Source organism: Acinonyx jubatus, chromosome B4 (genome assembly GCF_027475565.1).
Source record: "Acinonyx jubatus isolate Ajub_Pintada_27869175 chromosome B4, VMU_Ajub_asm_v1.0, whole genome shotgun sequence".
In the NCBI taxonomy this organism is placed as follows: domain Eukaryota; kingdom Metazoa; phylum Chordata; class Mammalia; order Carnivora; family Felidae; genus Acinonyx; species Acinonyx jubatus.
Genome location: NC_069387.1, coordinates 113378460 through 113398922, shown reverse-complemented (window position 1 = coordinate 113398922; position 20463 = coordinate 113378460). Strand labels below are relative to the sequence as shown.

At 47.9% G+C, this 20463-nt stretch overlaps 1 protein-coding gene across 1 annotated transcript in view; it reads right to left on the bottom strand.

Moving 5' to 3' along the window:
- PLXNC1 (plexin C1) overlaps positions 1 to 20463 on the bottom strand; it is a 147405-nt gene that overhangs the window by 97757 nt on the left and 29185 nt on the right. Inside the window, exons 3-4 of the mRNA XM_027071096.2 lie at positions 15168 to 15302; positions 11648 to 11748 (exon numbers count right to left, since the gene is read on the bottom strand). Coding sequence (XP_026926897.1) covers positions 11648 to 11748; positions 15168 to 15302 — 236 coding nt within the window. The remainder of the gene's footprint in view (positions 1 to 11647; positions 11749 to 15167; positions 15303 to 20463) is intronic.

The window sequence follows — 20463 nt, the reverse complement described above, 5'->3', positions numbered from 1 at the left end:
TTGAAACTTGGAGCTGTTTAGCGCACATAAAACACATTTGCAGCCTGAAACACTCACACAAAAGGGATTTGTAGCCTTCACCCCATGTGGTTCTTTTGTAGGTGATGCGCGTACTAAAGTTGGTGTTTTTATTCCCAAGCGCAAACCATGAGCTTAAGAATTTAAGGAGGTATTTTTAAAATATGTAACATGGAAGTAAAAATAGGAAACCGACGGATGCCTCTTGAGTCAAGGAGCTCTGGGTTCAAAGCTACTTGTCCACACATTCCCGGTGCAGCTGGGGGCACATTCCTTTCCCTCTCTGGGCTTCAATGTCCCCGCCAGTAAGCAGGTGGCAACGCTAACAACCCCATCTCCCTGAGGCCAATACCGAATGCCATGCTCCCTTCTCTATGCAGCAGAACATAAGCGCCCAAGCTTTACAGAACGTTACAAAAGCAAAAACATGGAAGATGGCCTGGAAGGCTTCCAGCGAAGATCGGAACGGTGTGTCTGAAGGTGGAGGAGTTGCTGGGAACAGGACATGTACTAGGTCACAAAGACAAGTGAAAACATTTGAGGAATGTTTAAAAGCCAATCAATACATACTTATGAAAGTGCCTGCTGCCTGAGATAAGGTCATTTCAAAAAAAAAAAAAAAATCTCTTCCATTAAAACATGTATTTACTAAAAGGGGCGTTCCTTAATGGTACTTGTTCCAAGACAGAGAACATCAATTAAAGAGACGGTGCGGGTAACGGTTTGGAGGCTGAGCTCTGATGACCTCAGCGGCCAGCCCTTTCCAAGCAAAACCGGCTTCTGAGTCAGGTGAACGCTCTCCCTGCGTTGACCTCTGTCAACTGTCGGGGTAGCAAGAGCCGCGCCCCTTAATGACTTCATCCCCTCTCCACCTTCTGCTTTGAAAGAAGTAGGATCTGTGCACAGCTCCTCCCAGTTGACAAAGCTGATGAAGAACCCAGTGGGGGTGGGGGTTCTGCACCACTGGAAGGGCCCCCCCGATCCCTTTCAGCATCCTCCGTAACCCAGATGCCTGGGCTGGGCGTCTGCCAGGGGAATTCAGTGACGCCCCGAGGTCCGAAGCACGTATTCCCCTTTGCTCCCCACTGCTTCCGCCCCACAGACAGCTGTCCTACGTGCTCCTACACAATTAGTCGGCACAATGGGGTCCTCACACAAGAAGGAAGGGCCACCCCCAAATCCCATCATTATCCTTACCGCTGTCATTAGAGCTGCACTGGACCATAAAGGAGTGTCACTGCACAGTGACACATCCCGGATCGGAAGGAAAGGAGGAACGAATCAAGAATTACAACAAACTTCAGTCTCAAACTGTCTTCCTGGCCACTCAGCTAGGTGTGGCCGTAACCCCTGATGGGGGGTGGGGGGGAACATCTCCAAAGCTGAATGTGCTCCTCAGGTCTTGGCTGAGACCCTCCCTCTCGGTGAGGGCTTCTGGAGCCGCTCCGTCCCGTTCAGACCGCAACTTGTTCTGCCCCAAGCCAGTGCTTCCCTCCCCTGTCCTCTGCTGGATTTGTCTTCCTAACATTGCTCACCATCTGACATGCTAGTTCCTTATTTATTTTTACACTGTCCTTCTTCCCTCATGCAGGGAGTTGAACAACATTCCCTCAAAATTCAGGTCCACCCAGAACCGCAGGAGGTGACCTTATTTGGGAATAGGGTCTGTGCAGACGTAATTAAAGGATCTCAAGAGTAAATCCTCCTGGGTTTCAGGAATCCAGTGACCGCTGTCTCGAAGAGAAAGGAGAGGGAGATTTGGACACACACAGAGGAAAAACCCACAGAAGTGAGAGGTGGGGATTGCATTTCTGCTGCCACAGGCCCTGAAACACCAGGAGCCCCCGGCAGCTGGGAGAGGAGAGGGACCACTTTCCCCTAGGGCCTTCAGAGGGAACATGGCTCTGTGGACACCTCCATTTTGGATTTCTAGCTTCCAGAAGGGTGAGAGAGAAGTTTCTGTTGTTTTAGGCCGCGATCGTGTGGTCATTGGGTAAGGCAGCAGGAATCGAACACCCTGTTAGGAGGACCTCCCCGAGGGCAAAGGTTTAGGGCGTTGTCTTTCACTGCTGGAGAATCCTAGTGCTTAGAACACTACCTGACACATACTAGGTGCTCAATAAATACCCATTAAATGAAAGCATGGACGCTTACACTTTCAAGGTGGAAGGGTTTCTACATGTCTGGTGACTCCCATGGTCCTTGTTGGGCATAGCCAGTCATCCATGAAGGGTCCATTTGGACCAGGCTCTTCCCTCTCCTCCTACAGCCACAGGGGATAACGTCTCTTCCTCGTTCCTCTTCCCTTTCCCTACAGTGGGAGGTGAAGGTACCAGCTTGTACACCCTGCAGCAGGCAGAGTAACAGCCCCCAAAGATACCCATGGCTCAGTCTCTGGGACATGTGAAAATGTCCCCTCACACAGCTAAATGGGCTTTGCAGATGGGATTAGGGATCTCAAGAGGGGGGGGAATTATCTTGGATTACCTGCGTGGGCCCAAAGTAATCACAAGGGGATCAAGAGAAGGCAGGAGGGTCACAGTGAGAGAAAGGGACGTGACGAGGGAAACAGAGCCAGAGAGATGTGAAGATGCTACTTTGAAGACGCAGCCAGCAGCCAGGAGCCAAGGCAGGAAGGAAGGCTGCCTCCGCGAGCCAGGAAAGACAAGGAAAAGGCTCCTCCCTACAGCCTCCGGGGGGGGGGGGGGGGGGGGGACGCAGCCCTTCCACACGTCAGGTGTGAGCCCCGGCAAACCCAGAGCAGACTTCTGACCTCCAGAGCTGTCAGCACGGTTCCAAGCCACCCGGGTTGTGATCATTTGTCACAGCAGCAGTAGGAAGTGAATACACAAGCTCGGGTGGTTTGCTTGTCCCTCCCGGGCACACTGCACTCGCACTTACTTCCCAGGGTGGCAAGAGGACTGATTGGAGCACGGTGTGGGATGCGAGGCACGGCATCAGCATCTAGTGTAGGAGCACGCTCCCCCTGCACACTCCCTGGAGACTCTGTCTTCCGACCGGGGCTGGGGTGGGGGCTCGCTTCCTGCGGGAGGGTCGGTGGGCGCAGTCCCACCAGCTCCTCTGCGAACAGCCCTCACGGCCGTCTCCGCTGCACACTGCCCGCCTCTCAGATGCAGACGGGGGCAGCGGGGACCGAGACTTCACAAACGTGGGGTTATGGGCTACCGAACTCCATGGGTTGCCCCAGTCAACTTTCCGGGCAGTGGCAGTCTGTGGCCATTTAGAATTACAAATTGGCCGGGGAGGCTCGAGGGAGGAATGTCTCTAGGAGGAGAGAGGGGAGGCAGACCTCAAGACAGGGGAGGAACGCAAGGGACTGGAGGTGGCCATAGGCAAATCATTTAACTCTTTTTTTTGTTTGTTGCTCTGGGGTGCTGGGGACAAATATGTTTAGCAGTCTGATTTTTCTCTCCTGTGTTCAAAAGTCCCTTCTGGGGGGCCTACGGGTGGCTCGGTCGGTTGAATGTCCGACTTCAGCTCAGGTTGTGACCTCGTGGTTTGTGAGTTCAAGCCCCGCCGTGGGCTCTCCGCTGACAGCATGGAGCCCGCTTCGGATCCTCTGCACCTGCCCCCCTTTCCGTTTCTCTGCCCCTCCCTGCTCGTGCTCATGCTCTGCCTCTCTCTCAAAAATAAATAAACATTAAAAAAAAATTTCCCTCTCCCCCACCCTTTTAGAAAGTCTGACAGTGGGGCCGGTCACAGAGCGGTGTTATTAGGCCACGCTGAGGAATGCTCTCTTACCAGAAGCTGCGAACCTGAAAGCTGCTACCAGGGGCTGCCTGGAGGTCTTCCCCTGGTCCATACAGAAGAAACATAGAGAAGAGTGTGGGCAAGTATTAGATTTACACAAATAATCAAGGGGAACTACAGATACCCTATAGTTAACACACCTGCTGATTAGCAAAGCCTTACCCTATATACTTCGTGTGCAGTATGGGGCATGACAGGTGGGGCAATGAAGACAAGCTCGGCCTTTCCTGCACGGCCCATTTACGGAAGAGGGCCCAGCCATGGTTCCATCGGGGGACGGGGACCAGAGCAAGTGGAGCGCCATGGTGGTGCTGGGAGAGGTGGGAGGTACATGAAATTTGAAGAAACAGCCGCCAGGTAGAGGACTCGGGAAGAACTGGGAGATGAACTCATTCATTACAAAATATACCAAAAGACAGTGTACCCTGGGAGGGGTACCATTGGGAAGTCTGATACAGCTGCTGCTTGAGTTAATGCGGTTCATGCTGGATGCTGCCATCAGGATAATCTTTTTAAAACACAAATATGATCATGTCAATCCTCTGCTGAAAATCCTTTAACAGGTTCCCAGCACCCCCGAATCAAGTCCAAACGCAGAGCCCTTCACATCCTGGTCCCACCCAATGCCCCATCCCCTTCCTGCCTTCCAGAACCAGCGCTCTGGGGGTAATATCCAATCTGCCACTCCCTCAAAAGACCTCTCCCTATGCTGGATCCTCTACCTGAAATGCCTTCCACTCTCTCTTCCCTTGGTGAAAGTTCATTCAGGCTTCAAGGCCTAATTTTAATGCCACTTCCTGTCTGAAGCCTTCCCTGACCTTGGTTACAACTAATGGCTCCCTCCTCTGGGCTTCCACCATCGCAATGGCTAATGTTACTTGAGTGCTTACTAAGAGCCAGGCACTGTGCCTGGGGCTTTATGAACATTATCTGATTGGATCCTCTCGGCCACCCTGTGAGGTACTACTAGCCCTACTTTATGGAAGAGACTTGACCCAGAGGAGACGAGGAAACTGAAGGTCACAAAGAAGCCTAGATTCAATCCCAAGCAGGCTGCCTCCAGGACCTGCACTCTTCCTCCTCTGCTGCCAGAGTGGAAGCCACCCCCTGCATTGCTGGGCATCCTGAACAGGCTATCCCTCCTACATTCCCGTTCGGCAGTGACACCCCTGTCCATCTGGTCACCCAAGCCAGATGCCCATACCACTTCCCTTATCATCTCAACACCGAGGTTACGGTGTTGCTGGGAAAAGAGCAGTAGCTTGCCTCACTGCACCTTCCGAGACTTAGCTCTGCCATCGCTCCAAAGTCCTTCCCCCTCTGACCAAGTGCCCATGCTTTGGGCTCCAACCGAGTGCCTGGTCCAATCCCTGGGACACAGTAAGAATCCATTGCGTGTTTAGGTATTGCTTCTTTGTTGTCTTTATGAAGACTTAGGTTGAGGGAGAAAAAGTACATCTTCCAGAAAAACAGTGGCCACCTTGATATTTGATTTTTCATTTTGTGGCCCTATTTTGAGTGTGTCAAACTCAAGGGGGATCTAATTAATCAAAAAGTCCTGTCAATTCTATTTTCCAAATAGTTCTAGAGTCCAGCCACGTCTTTCCATTGCTACTATCATTTCTCCAGCTGGACCCCAGTCTCTTGCCGGTTTACAACCACCTTCTAAGTGATCTGCCAGCGTCCAGCAGATCATTTCCAGGCTATCCTGTGCTAGGACGCTTATTCTAAAACCCACAGCTGATCTGGTCACTCTTCTAATTGAAGCTCTGCAATAGTTCCCGAAAGTCCTTATGAGAAAATGCACATTCTTCAACATGGCTTGTAAGGCCAGTGCTCGGCCACTCCTGCCTACCAAGCCACTTTCTCAACAACCCCCGCCAGACTGTGTGCTCCAACTGTATTGAGCACAACGGGTGCTCTTACAGCTCCTGGCCTTGATACACCTGTTCCCTCGGCCAGTCACCTGCCTCTGCTCTACCTGGCTGATATCTGCTCACAGCTCAACTTCAGCTTAGATATTCCCTCTTCCAGCAAACCTTCCCTTACTTATTAGTATTATTATTATTTTTTTTTAGAGAGAGAGAGAGAGAGAGAGCAAGAGAGAGCATGAGCAGGAGAGAGGGGCAGGGGGAGGGAATCTTAAGCAGGCTCCACACTCAGCACGGAGCCCAACTCAGGGCTTGATTCCATGACCCTGGGATCACGAGCTGAGCCAAAATCAAGAGTCGGACGCTCAACCAACTGAGCCAAGCCACCCAGGCACCCCAACCTTCCCTTACTTTTAAGTTTGGGTTAGATGTTCATGTGCCCCCGTGGAATCCTCCACTGCCTCTGGGCTAACCTTCATGATACTCTATCTACCTATTGGTAAAATGGTAACTCTTTTACTTGTCAAGACTGACCAGATTATTGCGCTCAACGCCTCAGTATCTGCTGCACTGGAATGACGCATCCATAACCTTTGGCTCCCTTGCACGACAGTAGGTGGGGGAGATTTCCTTACCCCATTGACGTTGGGCTTGGCTGTGTGGTGTGCTTGCCAGTGGAGTATCAGCAAACACGACATGAGCCGAGGTGACAAATGTGATGCATAGTTTAGCATGGCTCTTGTACTTCTGCGGTCTACCTTGAGAACAGTGTGCATTGGATGAGAGATGTGTGAAGAAGACCTGAATCAATCCTCTCAACCTGCAGCTTGAGGCAGAGGGCATCCCGACCCCACCCCACTGGAGCTGACCCATGAGCAAGAAAAACAAATGCTCTTTTCTTCTAATTCTTTCTTTTAGGAAGAATTGGTCAATGCAGTATCACCGGAGTATTGTCTACATCCCTCACTAGACTGCAGGCTCTGTGTAGGCAAGAAAGAACTATAACCCGAGTACCTAGCAAAGGCCTTATCACGTCATAGGTGCTCAATAAATACTTGTCAACTGGACATATGACTGAATCAGTGTTGGCTGTTGACACGGCTGTCTCCCTAGCTTGCATGTGAATTCCTGAAGGCCAAGAATGGCATCCGATTTCCCTCCATAGCCTCCAGCTAGCTCACTTGCCACATGGGGTTCTTGGTAGGTAGTCGATAAATATTTGTTGAAATTAAATAAATTGAATTTTGTGGGCTGCCTTGGGACTGAGTCCTTAATTTATGACATTGTTTCTATGGGAAAATGCATTCTGAGTGCCAAACAAACTTGCAAATGAACTTTTGGAACCTCACTCGTTCATTGGTTCAGGATTGCCAGTTTTGTGGAAACCCGTAACTGAACACATGTGCTATGCTTTGCAATATGGGAGAAACTGAGAAACTGCTTCCAAACCCCAGATACTCAGCCTGCAAAAATTCACTTTCCGCCCACACACACAAATTCAGCGCAGGTTGGATTTGAGGTTCCAACAATAAAATACTAGACTTTTTAGAGCTCATTGTTTATCTAATTGCTTTTTATCTGCTTACACTGGATGCCTATTCTTAACACCCGATCAAAAGGAAGTTAAGATAGTTTCCTTGCCCACCCCCCGCTCTCAACAAATCCATTTTCTAGACACATATGCAAGAAAGCTCAACCTTCTCAAAAGAGAAAATAAATTATTTTTCTAAATAAATCTGTGACATTTAAAATAAACACAGTGGGATGCTCTACAGTTATAAGAAAACATCCCCCTTTAGAATTCCTAATTTTGAATGGTACTGGGAACTCAATATGAGTCACAGATCTGAGGCTTAGTTTTATTTCGTCTTAGGCCAGAATGAAGCCAGTCTGAAACTGAGTGATCTGATGTGGCTGGGAAGGACCATCAGCCTAGAACGTTCTATATTACTTAATGCGTAAGTCTCAACCTGCCACTGAGAGGGCTCCTCAATCACGCAATCTACTTCATTCACAGGGTGCGTGGGTGGCTCAGTTGGTTAAGCATCCGACTTTAGCTCAGGTCATGATCTCATGGTTTGCGAGTTCAAGCCCTGCATCAGGCTCTGGGCTGACAGCTCAGAGCCTGGATGGAGCCTGCTTTGGATTCTGTGTCTCCCTCCTTCTGCCCCTCCCCTGTTCATGCTCTGTCTGTCTCTCTTTCAAAAATAAGCAACCATTAAAAAACTTTTAAAAATCTACTTCATTCACTTAACATATATTTTTTGAGCACCTACGATGTGTCGGGCACTGTTCTAGACTCTGGGGATATGGTAGTGAACAAGACAGACAAGGTACCTATGTTCATGGAACCCACATTTTAAAAAGAAAAGCAGAGACATAAGATCATTTCAGACACTGATGGGGCCATGATGAAAATAAAACAGGTGATTATGAGTGAGGTGAGGCCACTTCCAACTGGATGATCAGGAAGGAGCCAGCCATGGAAAGATCTGGGGAAAAATATTCTAGACTGAGGAAACAACGAGGGCAAAAGTACCAGAGGTGGGAACATGCCGACATATTCCTAAATCAGAAAGAAAGCGCGGTGGGGTAGAGTGAACCGAGGAGAGAGAGGCATAAGAACCATGGAAGGGTCAGATGCTGTATGCAGGTCCTGGCAGTAAGACAGTCAGACTGGCTTCTAAGAGAGAAAGGCTGTGCAGGTTTTAACCTGGGCAATGACATGATCTGGTTTAGACTATAAAAGCATCATTCCTCTAGGAGGGTATTAGGACAGGGGTGAGGGAGTAAGAGGAGAACCAGGGAAGCAGGTAGTAGTAGCTTTACAGAAGACAAGCACTCTTTGCCCGTCATCAATACATGCCCCGGTGTCTTCAACCTCTTCTCTGATCTTCCCTTTTACCTTCTTGTGCTCACTGAAACCAGCCTCTCCCCTGGGGACACAGCTTCCTCGAAGCCAGCTCAGGGGCTGGCTGCTTCCTCTTACTCATCCTAAACGTCCTGCTTGTGTCTCACTGCCTTTTCTGGATGCCTCTTCCTTCCTCCTCCTTTCCAAGCGTGCCCCCCGCCCAGTGCGCCCCACCACCGCAAAGCCCTCCTTGTTGCAACCATCTATAGACCACCGCCACCCCTGCCAATTCTTTCCTCTTCTGGACTATCTTGCTTCTTCTCACCGTCTCCAACCCTGTTCCCACGGTCCGACTGCAATATCCACACAGATGACTGACGTTAACACTCCCGTTCCTAACACTACCTCCGTTCCTTGACCCCTCTCTGCCCGCAGTCTTTTTCCCATCCTACTTCAGGTACACTGTCATAATCAATAGCGCCACCACCCTCCATGACTCTCCCACAGTCCAACTACCATTTCCCAGCCCCAGTGAGTCTTAAATCCAATCACAACCTCCCATGCACAGATCCTGCCGCCTATTCCCATCCCTCACTCCCCGCCTCGGCGTGTACTTCCAGCTGACAGCCCAGGGCCCCCTATGTTAAGTACCAACATCCATGTCAAGACCATCATCCAGCGCTCGGATACCCTCTCGGTTCCCAGGCCCCGCCCTCCCCTCTTGACGTATTTCCTGCAAAGCCCTACCTTGCTAAATCTAGCCCTCCCCGACTCTGCGACCACACCAGCAGGGCTGAACACGGCCTTGGGAAGCAAAACCCTGCTGACTGCTCTCGCTTCAAAAGCAAGACCACTGGCTTCAGCTGGGCCCTCCTGCTGCCCAGCGATCATTCTAAGTTCCCATCTCCGTTCTCGATCTCCTACCTTCTCTCTCTTCGCCTTCCAAACCTCCAGCGCTTCCTCCCCCGCCTCACTCTCACGGGCCTGAAGCCCCCGAAAATGACGTTAGCGATACAAACTGAGGCTGAACACGCTTGCACCACCCACCTGCTCCCGGGCCCAATGTTCTTCACCTGCTCTTCCATCCCGAGACCACCTGTCCACCTCCCGTCTGAACTTGCCTCCCCACCAGTGTGCTACATCTTATTTTCTCTCATCTGCCGAGAGACAGCACGGTGCAAACCCCTCTTCTTTCTCTCTCTCTCTTTTATTGTTTTACTAAAACTTCCCCAACAGCCCCATAGCGCAGGGTTATTTCACGCGCCTCAAAAACAACCAAATTCTCTGGACTTTACTTTCTCCTCTAGCGTCTGCTCCCTTTTTCTGCCTTTTTCCTCGGCAAAGCTCCTCTGGGGACTGGTCTCTGCTCTGCTCCCTCATCATTTTCTCCTGCAGCTTTATCGCTTGCCACACTGCCCTTGTCATGGTCACCGGTCATCACCTGCTGAGTCTAGTGGGTCAGCGCACTTCCCTTGCCCAAACCCTCCGCAGCATCTGGCACAGGGGACTGCTCCCCTCTTTCTTCCCTTGGCATCCAGGAGACCACCTTCTTCGGTCTTTCCTCTTCCCTTTCTGGCTGTTCCCTCCCCATTTTTGTTTCCTCTTTGCCTCCCTGGCCCTTCGACACGGCACCGCCTCAGTGCTCGGTTCCCCAACTGCTTCTCCCCTCAATCTACACGGCCTCCCTCGTCTGGTCTTGTAAGCTCCCTCCAGACATGTCTAACTCCCAAATTCATCTCTCCAGCCTGGACATATCGCCCGTGAACTCCAGACCTGTGTTTGCCATATAGCAGCCACAAGCTCCTCGTGGCTAGTTCATCACTGCCACCGCCACTGAATTAACGCCTGGGGGGAGCCCTCCAAATATAGGTGGGAAACGCACATAGACGAAACAGGTCGGAAAGAGTACGGGGGAACCGCTCAGTGGGTGTGTGACAATGAAATGCTGTTGATGATCAGTTAATTTCTTAAACTCTAGACTTGGGCAAGCGACGGGAAGAAAACGTTCCTACCCAATTACAATTATTCATGAGAATTTTCCTGGCCCCGCTTCCTTTGTCTGCCAGGGATTCTGACAGAAACAGCCCCGTGAGGAAGCGCTGCAAAAGGCAAGGGCAATTATGCGTCTTGCTGCATCTCAGCTTTTGACTTCCTCCATGAACTCTTAATTAATTCCATCCCCACATTTTTAGTTTGTTTCCTGAACCTCTCGCTTATATTGTAGCCTCGCCCTCTCCCTTCGTTGCCCTGGGCTTCCTTCCCCAGATTCTCTTCCCCGTCCCCTCTGCTTTCCCCAAACTGCCCCTTGTTCAGCCTTCAGCTTCTCTGCACCTGTTCCACTCCTCCTGATCCCTTTTGACCCTTAAAAACGGAAAGCACCAAACTGACGGCCACCGTTATGGTGTGTTTTTTTTTTTTTCCCCTGCCTGAGCTCCAGCTCCGCCACTCTCCTCCTTGCTTCTGTAGCGGGAGCCCGAGTACTGGGTTGCCATGGCAACAGCGAATCCAACCAGGCCGGTCCCAGCCACACTGGGAGCTGCCATGGCGAGGGAGCCGCTTACAAGTCGCCCCAGAGCCTGGATGGGTCGTGAACATGGTAATTCAAGACCAGGCTGGGCACATTCTGCCTGGAGACTGAGATTGTACAGCAGGCCCACAGCTGTACCGCGCATTAGGAGACAACATCATCAATAATAAGGCTTCCACCGAGCCATCCGAGTACGTGACATTACGAGGATTCGGTGGGAAATTTTCAAACATCCCTATTCTTTTATCTCCTCTGAGGGGAGACCTTTTGCCTCTCTCTCTCTGGAGTCTTGGAGAACTCTGTAGAAAGTGCAAGCCGAATCGGCAGCTCCAGGCTATCCTTCCTGGTGTCCTGTCCCCACCCCGCTCCCACCCCCAGGTCGGGTAACTCGGAGTGGTCCGGGTCAAATGATCCCGCCGCACTGGCCCAGCTGGGAACATCTCCGAGAATTAATGAGGATCACGCACTGATATTTCAGGCGGCGAAGAGATCGGCTCCCCCAGGTCATTGGCACGGATCGTCAAAGTAGGGCAACAAGTGTTCTGCTGTATGACACTTTTTTTTTCTCTCTCGAAAATGTGAGCTGGTGAGAAAGAATTCAGGAAATACCTTTGCAGAGAATGGCACCAACCGCAGTGAGGGTCTGTTGCTGTTAAACACTCCGTACAGGATTTATGTTTACTGCAATTTGCAACACGAATTCTCCTCACCTAGAAATGAAGATGACAGCAGCTCAGACGGAATTCTAAGCACCGCCACAAAAACGACAACACCTCATCTGATAACGGGCCACAAAGAGAGCACATTTGTCAACTTGAACTCGGAATGCCTCTGTAAGGACGTTGGGCAGTGGTTCTCAAGTTCCGGGGTACGAATCCCCTGGGGAGGTTTGGAAAGTGCAGGTTCCCAGATGGCCTGCCGTCCCTGCTCTGGAGACTCGGGCTGGGCAGGTCAGGGACCGGGCCTCGGAATCTGTATTCTTAAGTGCTCTCTCAGGTGGGTCTGATCCGCTAATAATGACTTCCCAAGGGATCACGGAATCAGGTCACTTGGCCTTCACACAAAGACAGTTAAATGCGTGGTCAGTGGCACTCTGGAAATGAGCATCTGGGGACGTAAAGGCTCACGCTGACCCAGGAGTGTCAGCACGAGGCTGACGCTGGACACGGAAATGAGGAGAATCCCACACCCCTGTCAGGGTAACTCCATTGTTTCAGCTCCTGGCTCGTTTGCTCACCTTCCCTCCACTGGAGTTGGGCATAAAAGAAACAGGAGGAGTATTCAAATCATCGCCTGCCCCTCAAGCTGCCTCTTCCAGTTGTCAGGAAAGAGCAACCCACAGACCAGGTGCCCGTGCTGGGCAGACCCGGGCATCTGAGACAGTCAGAGCCTGGAAGCAGGGTGGCGGGAGTCGGGGAGGACCTCAGTGCCACACAGCGCATTTTCTGTGGGCAAAATCCCACAGCAGGTAGTAAGGAAACTTGTGGAACTCATTAAGCCAGGAAGCTGTACATGCTAGAAGGTATAAGTAACTTCTTTAAAAGGTTAGAAACACAGAGCGTTCTAGAAACGGTTGGTGAGGAAAATAGGCTATCCTGGGGAGTAGTGTTCAATTCTAAGTTGACTACATGGAGGACAGACCCGTCTATTTCTCAGTCCTCCATGTTGCTGAAAGACGCGGGGGCAGACCACCAGCCTGAGCCAGAATCAACCAGAATGTGGAGATTTCCCTGTAGCTCACAAAACATCTTTTTAATTCTGGGGGGGGGGGGGGGTTTGCATAAATATCACGTAGTCTCTCTAACCTTGTTTTCTCAACTCTGAAACGGTGACCGTACTGCGGACTCCACAGGGTTATTTCACTGTCTGGCAGATACTAAGCGCTCAATAAATGTTGGCTACAGCTATTGTGTGAGGCAAAGGTTCCACAGCCCTACAAACATGTGAGACCTTACACTTAAAAGGCAAACAGATTTCCTTACTACGAGGCTTCTGAGAGCCTTTGAATATGCTGAGCATGATGATACTCCAGGCAGGGTAGACTACATAACATCTCCTCCTAGGGCCACATTGGCTCTGAACACTTAGTGGGATAGGAGTCTCTAGAACTTTCCACGAGAACCATTACGCACTGTACTTAAACACACAAACAACACCTCTCTCTGTAAAAGCGAGAACACAATTAGTACTACATTGGACCTGCTTCCCTAACTTAGTAACACAAGATAGTGACTATTCCACAGCGATGCATACATAAATCTTCATATGGTTATTTTTAGCGGCCACGTATTCCATGGATGTACCAGGGTGTATTCGTTTGGCTATTACTATCCCCCCAAGAGTCTAGGAAAGGATCCTCCTTAGGTTTTTGCCTGTCTAGGGGTTATGCTGGCTCAACGAGAATCTTACTAATAGGATCCCCAGCAGGAAACCTAGGTGAAGAATATAAGAATAACCAGCTTTGATGCCCAGTCAAAAACCCTCCCTAGGGCTTCAGGCTTTGAATGACCAGAGGCTAGAACTCTTTATCTTCCAGAAAGTGAGGACCTGTCAGCTATCCGTGGCTCTCCAGTGGTTCCCAGCTTACAGTCTTGAGTTTGGAGGAAAGTGCTAACGAGAATTTACGAGCCATTTTGCAATGTTTCAAAAAGCTGAATGGAGAAACATGCACAGATTAAGCAAGACTTCAAGTGTCTTTGCTTTGGGCTGGAATTTTATCAGCTCTGTGTGGCAGCACAGCGCGTTCTCCGGCTGGCAGTTTTCAGATGCCCTTGATAAATAAAGCCTGGGAATGGGAATAGTTACTTAATATATGCAGTTTGTTGAGTAGACAAAAATCTCGCGAATACGGGAAGCCCAGGGAAGAAACAGAATAAAAAATGTTTTAACGGGGACACAAGCTGCTCAGGAAGATTCTGCATGGTGAACAACTGGTCTACCAACGTCAGGCAGGTCCACGGTTCATCTCAATGAGATCATTTTGACATAACGACTCTTCCACGTGCAAAGGGCAATTCTGGGAATTCTGGAAACGACAATGTGCTTGTGTGCCTACTGTGTGACCGCAACAGCACATGTGGCTTGCTGTCATCACCGTTCCCCTTAGAACGAGAGATAAAAAGAATGGAAAATGGGGTTGGACCGAAGGCATCTGTTATTCCATTAGATAATTCCACAAGTCTGAATTCTCTTCTTCACACTTTGCCCCAATGGCCATGGGTCCGAATTACTGTGCCAGAATGGGCTGCTAAGTTTTCACAAGTTTGGGATTCGATCTCATTTATCACGGGCTTTGATGTCAGGACAGAATTGATGTCCCAGTCTGGACAAGGCCTAACCTACATATATATAAAATAGAATGAACCTAAGATATCAAGGAGATAGATCTCCTTGACTGAATCATTTAACCTTTCTAAGTCTTAGGCTCTTGATATACAAAGCAAGGGTAATTTTATCTCATTAAATTGGTAGCATATTTCATCAACATTGTTTTTATAGCTGTGCGTACAGACACAACTCTGCATCTAAGAGAGACGAAACCAGTACGTGGTCAGTAGGGACGCAATAAAACTTAGCTTTCTTTCCTTTGTGGAAGTACTTTATAAAAATGAAGAAACTATAAAAAGCTATTATTTTTATTTGAGTAAGCAGAAGCAAGAAGAAAAACTAAAATAGCCAGATAAATTAAGAGAGGGAGGGTGAGTGCCATATATTTCCTGGTTCATGAATGTGCATGAGACTGTGGCCTGATATTAACCCCCAATTCCAAAGCCAGTCCCATTGGGTATATTCATAAATGCATCTAACCGTTCAGTGCCCACACAATAAATGTGCAAATTCAGTTACCTTGCTGATTATGCACCCATTTGCAAGCACACCCTCCTCTGAAAAGCCTCGCATTGGAAATATAGCCAATAATAAAATTGTCTAAATAGGTAATATTTCTTGCTTACTTACTGACAGGAAGGTTTTTTAATTCCATGTCTGTGAACCACTGAAGGTCTTCTCGAAGCCTGCAGCAGTGTTTAAACTTGATAGTTCAAAGTAAAAGCTTCACTACTAGATGATGACGTTAATTAAACAATTTTTTATTCGTAAGTCAGAAGCTGTACCCAGTATTTTCGCCTACCTCTTTCCCAGCTGTTAGATAGATGTAGATATTCTTCTTGGGATGAGGAACCAGTTTGTAGAAAACAGGTGTTTCTTCTTTAATTTCATAGATAACCTCCGGGCAATTTGAAGTCAAATTCTCACCAAGAATAACCTATTTTTTTTTTTTTCAAAAAGAGAAATAAGATTTCTATTAAATACTTTGAATAGCGGGGTGGCAAGAGTTGCAGCTTAATTCTAAGACCACACGCTCTTTTCCTCACTACATATACTGGCTGAGGTACCATGTTCTTTAATCATCCTTTTGTGTCTCAGTCTTCCACGAGGCTGGGAAGAACAAGCATGATCACGCATGTGAATGCGCGTGCGCGCGCACAGAAGCCACCCTTCGGTGCTGGGGCAGTATCCTCACGTGTGGACGCTCCAAGCCCGCAATTCCCTGTCACATCTGGCTCTACGAGAAGCTACAGGTGACAGCTTCGTCAGTACTAAGCCAAGTGATCGTCAAACTAAAGGAAGCCGGCTTGACGTATATTTGCATGTGTTACTCTGACTCTCCTATATGATTCTACGCAGTCACACATTTTAAAGTAACCAGGACAACTTAACAGGCCCAAACAGCAGGTATGTGTTTACGTATAAAACGTAAGCGTGGCCTTGAAATTGGGCCTACCTGAGTTTCGTGCACCTCAGTCGATAAATATCTACGTATCTGGCATGTTCTAGGTGTTTGGAAAACGGCTGCGAACAAATGAGTGGGGGGGTGGAGGGAGAAACCCTCCTTCATATACCGTGTGTGTGTGTGTGTGTGTGTGTGTGTGTGTGTGTGTGTGTGTGTAGGGGAGTAGTGGCAGACAATTAACAAAAATTAGAAACCCTATTAGAAGGTGATGTAAGTCAAAATAAAGTGGGGTAGGGACATCAGGATGCGTGCTCAGGGTAAGTCTCACTGAGAGGTGGCATTTAGTGAGACACTTGCAGGAGACGATGGAGCGGGCCATTTAGATGCCTGGGTGACTCGTGCTCTTGCGAGAGCCACTCACTGGTACCGAGGCCCTAAAACCTGAGGTGGCCAGTGTGGCTCGAGCAGAACCAGTGAGGCAGAGAGCAGTGAGGTAACAAGTGTGCAACGTAGGTGATTGTAGGCGTGTATAGAAATCTCACTCTTACTCCGGGTGAGAGAGAGGGAGCCGCTGCAGGGTTTGAGCAGAGAGGTGACATGGTAAGGGGGCAGGTTGGAAGCAGGGGCCTGAAGCTGTATCACAGACCATCACCATAGCCCTGGAGAAACAGAATGGTCGCTTGAGCCCAGGTGCGTCTCTTGACTCTTTCCGCTGAGTAAGCTGTGCTAACTTTGACCTAGTACCTTAACCTTCCCCAACTTCCTTGTCTCTAAAACGGGGCTAATAATGCCTTTCCTATATACAACTATTCAGGATCAAAGGAGAGTTATAAAAGGTGCGTAGCACATAATAAATACACAACAGATAATAATGTTGCTAGATGGTAAGCTCCTTTTGAGTAGAGACCGTATCTTAATGATCTTTATACCTATCCCCTTGCCCGATACTTTTAAAATCGAAGGTATTCAATATTTTGTCAGTTTGAATACATCCATACGTAAAATCTACATTTGTGTCTCTACTGCTGAGGACAGCAGTTACATTGGGCACATGGTTTTAAAAGAAACGTTGGCCCTTGAGATTCTTTTCAGACAAAGTCTACCTTCACGCATCTACTAAGCAATACGAAGCCTGTGCCACATATCCTGATGGCAAATACATATTTACTATTTTATCAAAGAGTCCTTATCATTTTGGCACAGGCAGCATCTTCCTACATGAGTCCCTGCTCCCAGCCTGAGTATGGCTTTGTCTTGTGGTCGTGACTTTCTTCCATCATCTGCTCTGGGTTAAGTCCAGGTAGATTTGGTACAACTAGTAACTCACTAGGGGCCCGTGAACTGCCACTGAATTCAGGAGCAGCTCGTAAAAGTCAATTGCAGTAACTAAAATACGACTTTTTAAAAAGGAATAGAAGCATTTAGGTCCCAGTAGAGGTGGAAAAGGTCTGTGACTCAAGTCATTTAAAAGTACCTATAGAGGCACCTGGGTGGCTCAGTTGGTTGAGCGTCTGACTTTGGCTCAGGTCATGATCTCGCAGTTCATGAGTTCAAGCCCCATGTCAGGCTCTGTGCGGACAGCTGTGAGCCTGGAGCTGCTTCAGATTCTGTGTCTCCCTCTCTCTCTCTCTCTGCCCCTCCCCCACTCATGCACGCATGCTCTCTCTCTTCTCTCTCAAAATAAACATTAAAAAAATGTTTTTAATAAAAAAAAGTGACTATAGTTGCACCATCCAGTATGGTAGCCAGCAGTCACCTGTGGCTATTTAAATTTAAAATGTAGTACTTCCGTTATACTAGCTGCATTTCAAGTGCTCATTAGCCACATATGGCTAGTGACTACCATACTGAAAGTACAGATATAGAACATTACCATCATCACGGAAAGTTCTACTGGACAACACTGGCCTACTGAAAACTACAAATGAAGAGAAACAGCAGGCTGGCACCCCCCAAGCGTGGACTTGCCAGATTCTTGTCTTCCCATCTCTAATTCACGTTCCTTATTAATCAACTGAGATTCAGTTGATCTGGCTCTAGAAAAGAGGTCATAGAGGAGAGAGGAAACAGGAAGCCAGTTAAAAAATGTTTGATAAAAATGTTCTCAAGTGACGCTCAAGAGAAGACAGGCTGCTGTTCAGAAGAATTCATCATGTTAAAGGCCTCCCTGGGCAGAACCACCTATGAAGCATTCTTGCCAACAAAACCGAACCTGAACCTCATTGAGCCTTTAGTGTGACCTTTCATTTAACACTGGGAAGCAGAAAGAGGAGGAGGCAGCAAGAAAACAGCCAAATCCACAATATGAGACATTCGACAACAGACTTCATTTCCTCCATCAGTCAGTGGCAGTGATGGGAGTTGGCTACACCAGATTGAGAGAGGCAGGACAACCATGTCTGACTTGAGGACCTTGCTTAGATACCAATTTGAACAAAAGTCATTTTCTTTTCTTTTTTTCTTTTCGATATATGAAATTTATTGTCAAATTGGTTTCCATACAACACCCAGTGCTCATCCCAACAGGTGCCCTCTTCAATACCCATCACCCACCCTCCCCTCCCTCCCACCCCCCCTCAACCCTCAGTTTGTTCTCAGTTTTTAAGAGTCTCTTATGCTTTGGCTCTCTCCCACTCTAACCTCAACAAAAGTCATTTTCAAAAGATACTCTCGAGCCACTTAGGAAGATTTCATTGTATAAGCTCCTATGAGATATTGCTGAAGAACTACTGATATTTTTGCTGTGATAATAGCATTAGGGGTATGGTTATTTAAGAAAATGGCCATTGCGGTGCCGGACTCTTGATTTTGGCTCAGGTCATGATCTCACAGTTTGTGGGATTGAGCTCTGCAGCGGGCTCTGTGCTGACAGAGCAGAGCCCGCTTCAGATTCTCTCTCCCCCTCTCTCTCTGCCGCTTGCATGCATGTATTCTCAAAATAAACATTAAAAAAAAGAAAGAAAATGACCATTTTTTAGAGATGTGTAATGAAACATGTAGGGGTGAAATGACAGTGTCTGGGATTTGCTTTAAAATAAAAACTTAATTTATAAAACACCACCACTCATGCGTCTTAAGTGAGTTAGGACCTGCGCTGCAGTTTTTACAGGGACTTCTTTTATTTATTCTTGGAACATGGTTGATGTAGATGGGGAAGGGCTATGAAGATCTAGTTTGGGGCAACTGCGATTTACCTGGAGACGAGGCACCGGTATTTTCTCTGGAACTCTGAATTCTGGCAGGGAAGCCTTTATTGTGTTAAAAAAAAAATTCTTAAGTGTACTATGTGCTGGGGTTTACCAACCAGTTTCCTAAACAAGCTACCTAGAGTGGCTTACACTGAAAGCTTGTCCTGATAACTATAGATGCTGGGTTTAAATTATGTTTCATCGATAGTGGGAGTGACACTTCTCTGGAACGTAATTTGGCATTATCTATCAAAATTATAAAGCATACCCTTAGACCCCACAGCCCCTCATATGTATGACATGTGAATGACATGTACACGGATATTTATTGCATCACAAATTAGCAAAAGGTTGAAACAACCTAAATGTCCAACAACAGTGAGTTGGTTAGGCATAGTCAAACAAATATGATACTATTTAGCTGTAAAAATAATTAGAAAGCTCCTTGTGTATATGTTTAATACATTACGTTGTGTATATATTTATATATTACATAAACATACTTATATACTATATAGCATGTTTAATATGCTGTATATTTGATAAAATGGGGGAAAGGCCATCTTCCCCCTTTTACTTGCAGACATTTATAAACTATCTCTGGGAAGATACCCAAGAAACCCATATCACTGGTTGCCCCAGAGGTCAGGAATGTGTGACTTTCTCTGTATATTCTCTTGGTTCTTTTGAATTTTGAACAATGTCAATGTACTATCTTAAATAAATACATAAGATTTAAATGTGAAAAGTGAGTGTGAGTGGATCAAATTGTTTTTCTTTTTGCTAGATCATATGTAGAGAATGATCTCCATAACCCTGAGGACAGGACAACAGGAGATTTTCATTTTCATCCACAAGGGGCCCAGACATGCCACATGGAGAGCTTGGGGGTCTCTGCCACTGGGGCCTTCACCTCTCTCAAATGACTCCAGGACAGGAGAGACATGGCTTTCTTCCTCTGCTAGATCTCTATTAATATCACCTCCTACCCCTCCAATCCCCATCCCCACAGCCCAGCCCAGGGGCATCAAAGCAAAACTTGGATCTTCTAACTGCAACATTCATGTCAACATCAACACAGAGAAGAAAGCCAGCGAGACTGGAGCACGGGAAATGTTCCTTCCTCAGCTCGGTTTAGCTGGGCAGCCTTGGAAAAAGAACACGATCTGTGAAGCGATGCAGGAAGTAACAATGAGTCACAGAAACCCAAAATGGGTTGAGTTTTGTAGAAAAGAATCTCATCCAATTCACACACACCCCTTGGGCATGATGTGGATTTTTATCTCTTGTTTCCAGAATGCCCCTTTAGTACAGACCTAATCTGAAGTCACCCTGAGCCTCTGCCATGCATATTCTTATCTACCCCTTCATCCTTCAAGTCTCAAACGTCACCTCCTCTAAGAGGCTTTCTCTGGTTGCCTTTCTACCTCATTCTCTACCCATCAGTCGATTTCCTCCATAGCACTTACCACTCACTGTCTGAAATGGCTTTATTGATTAATTCA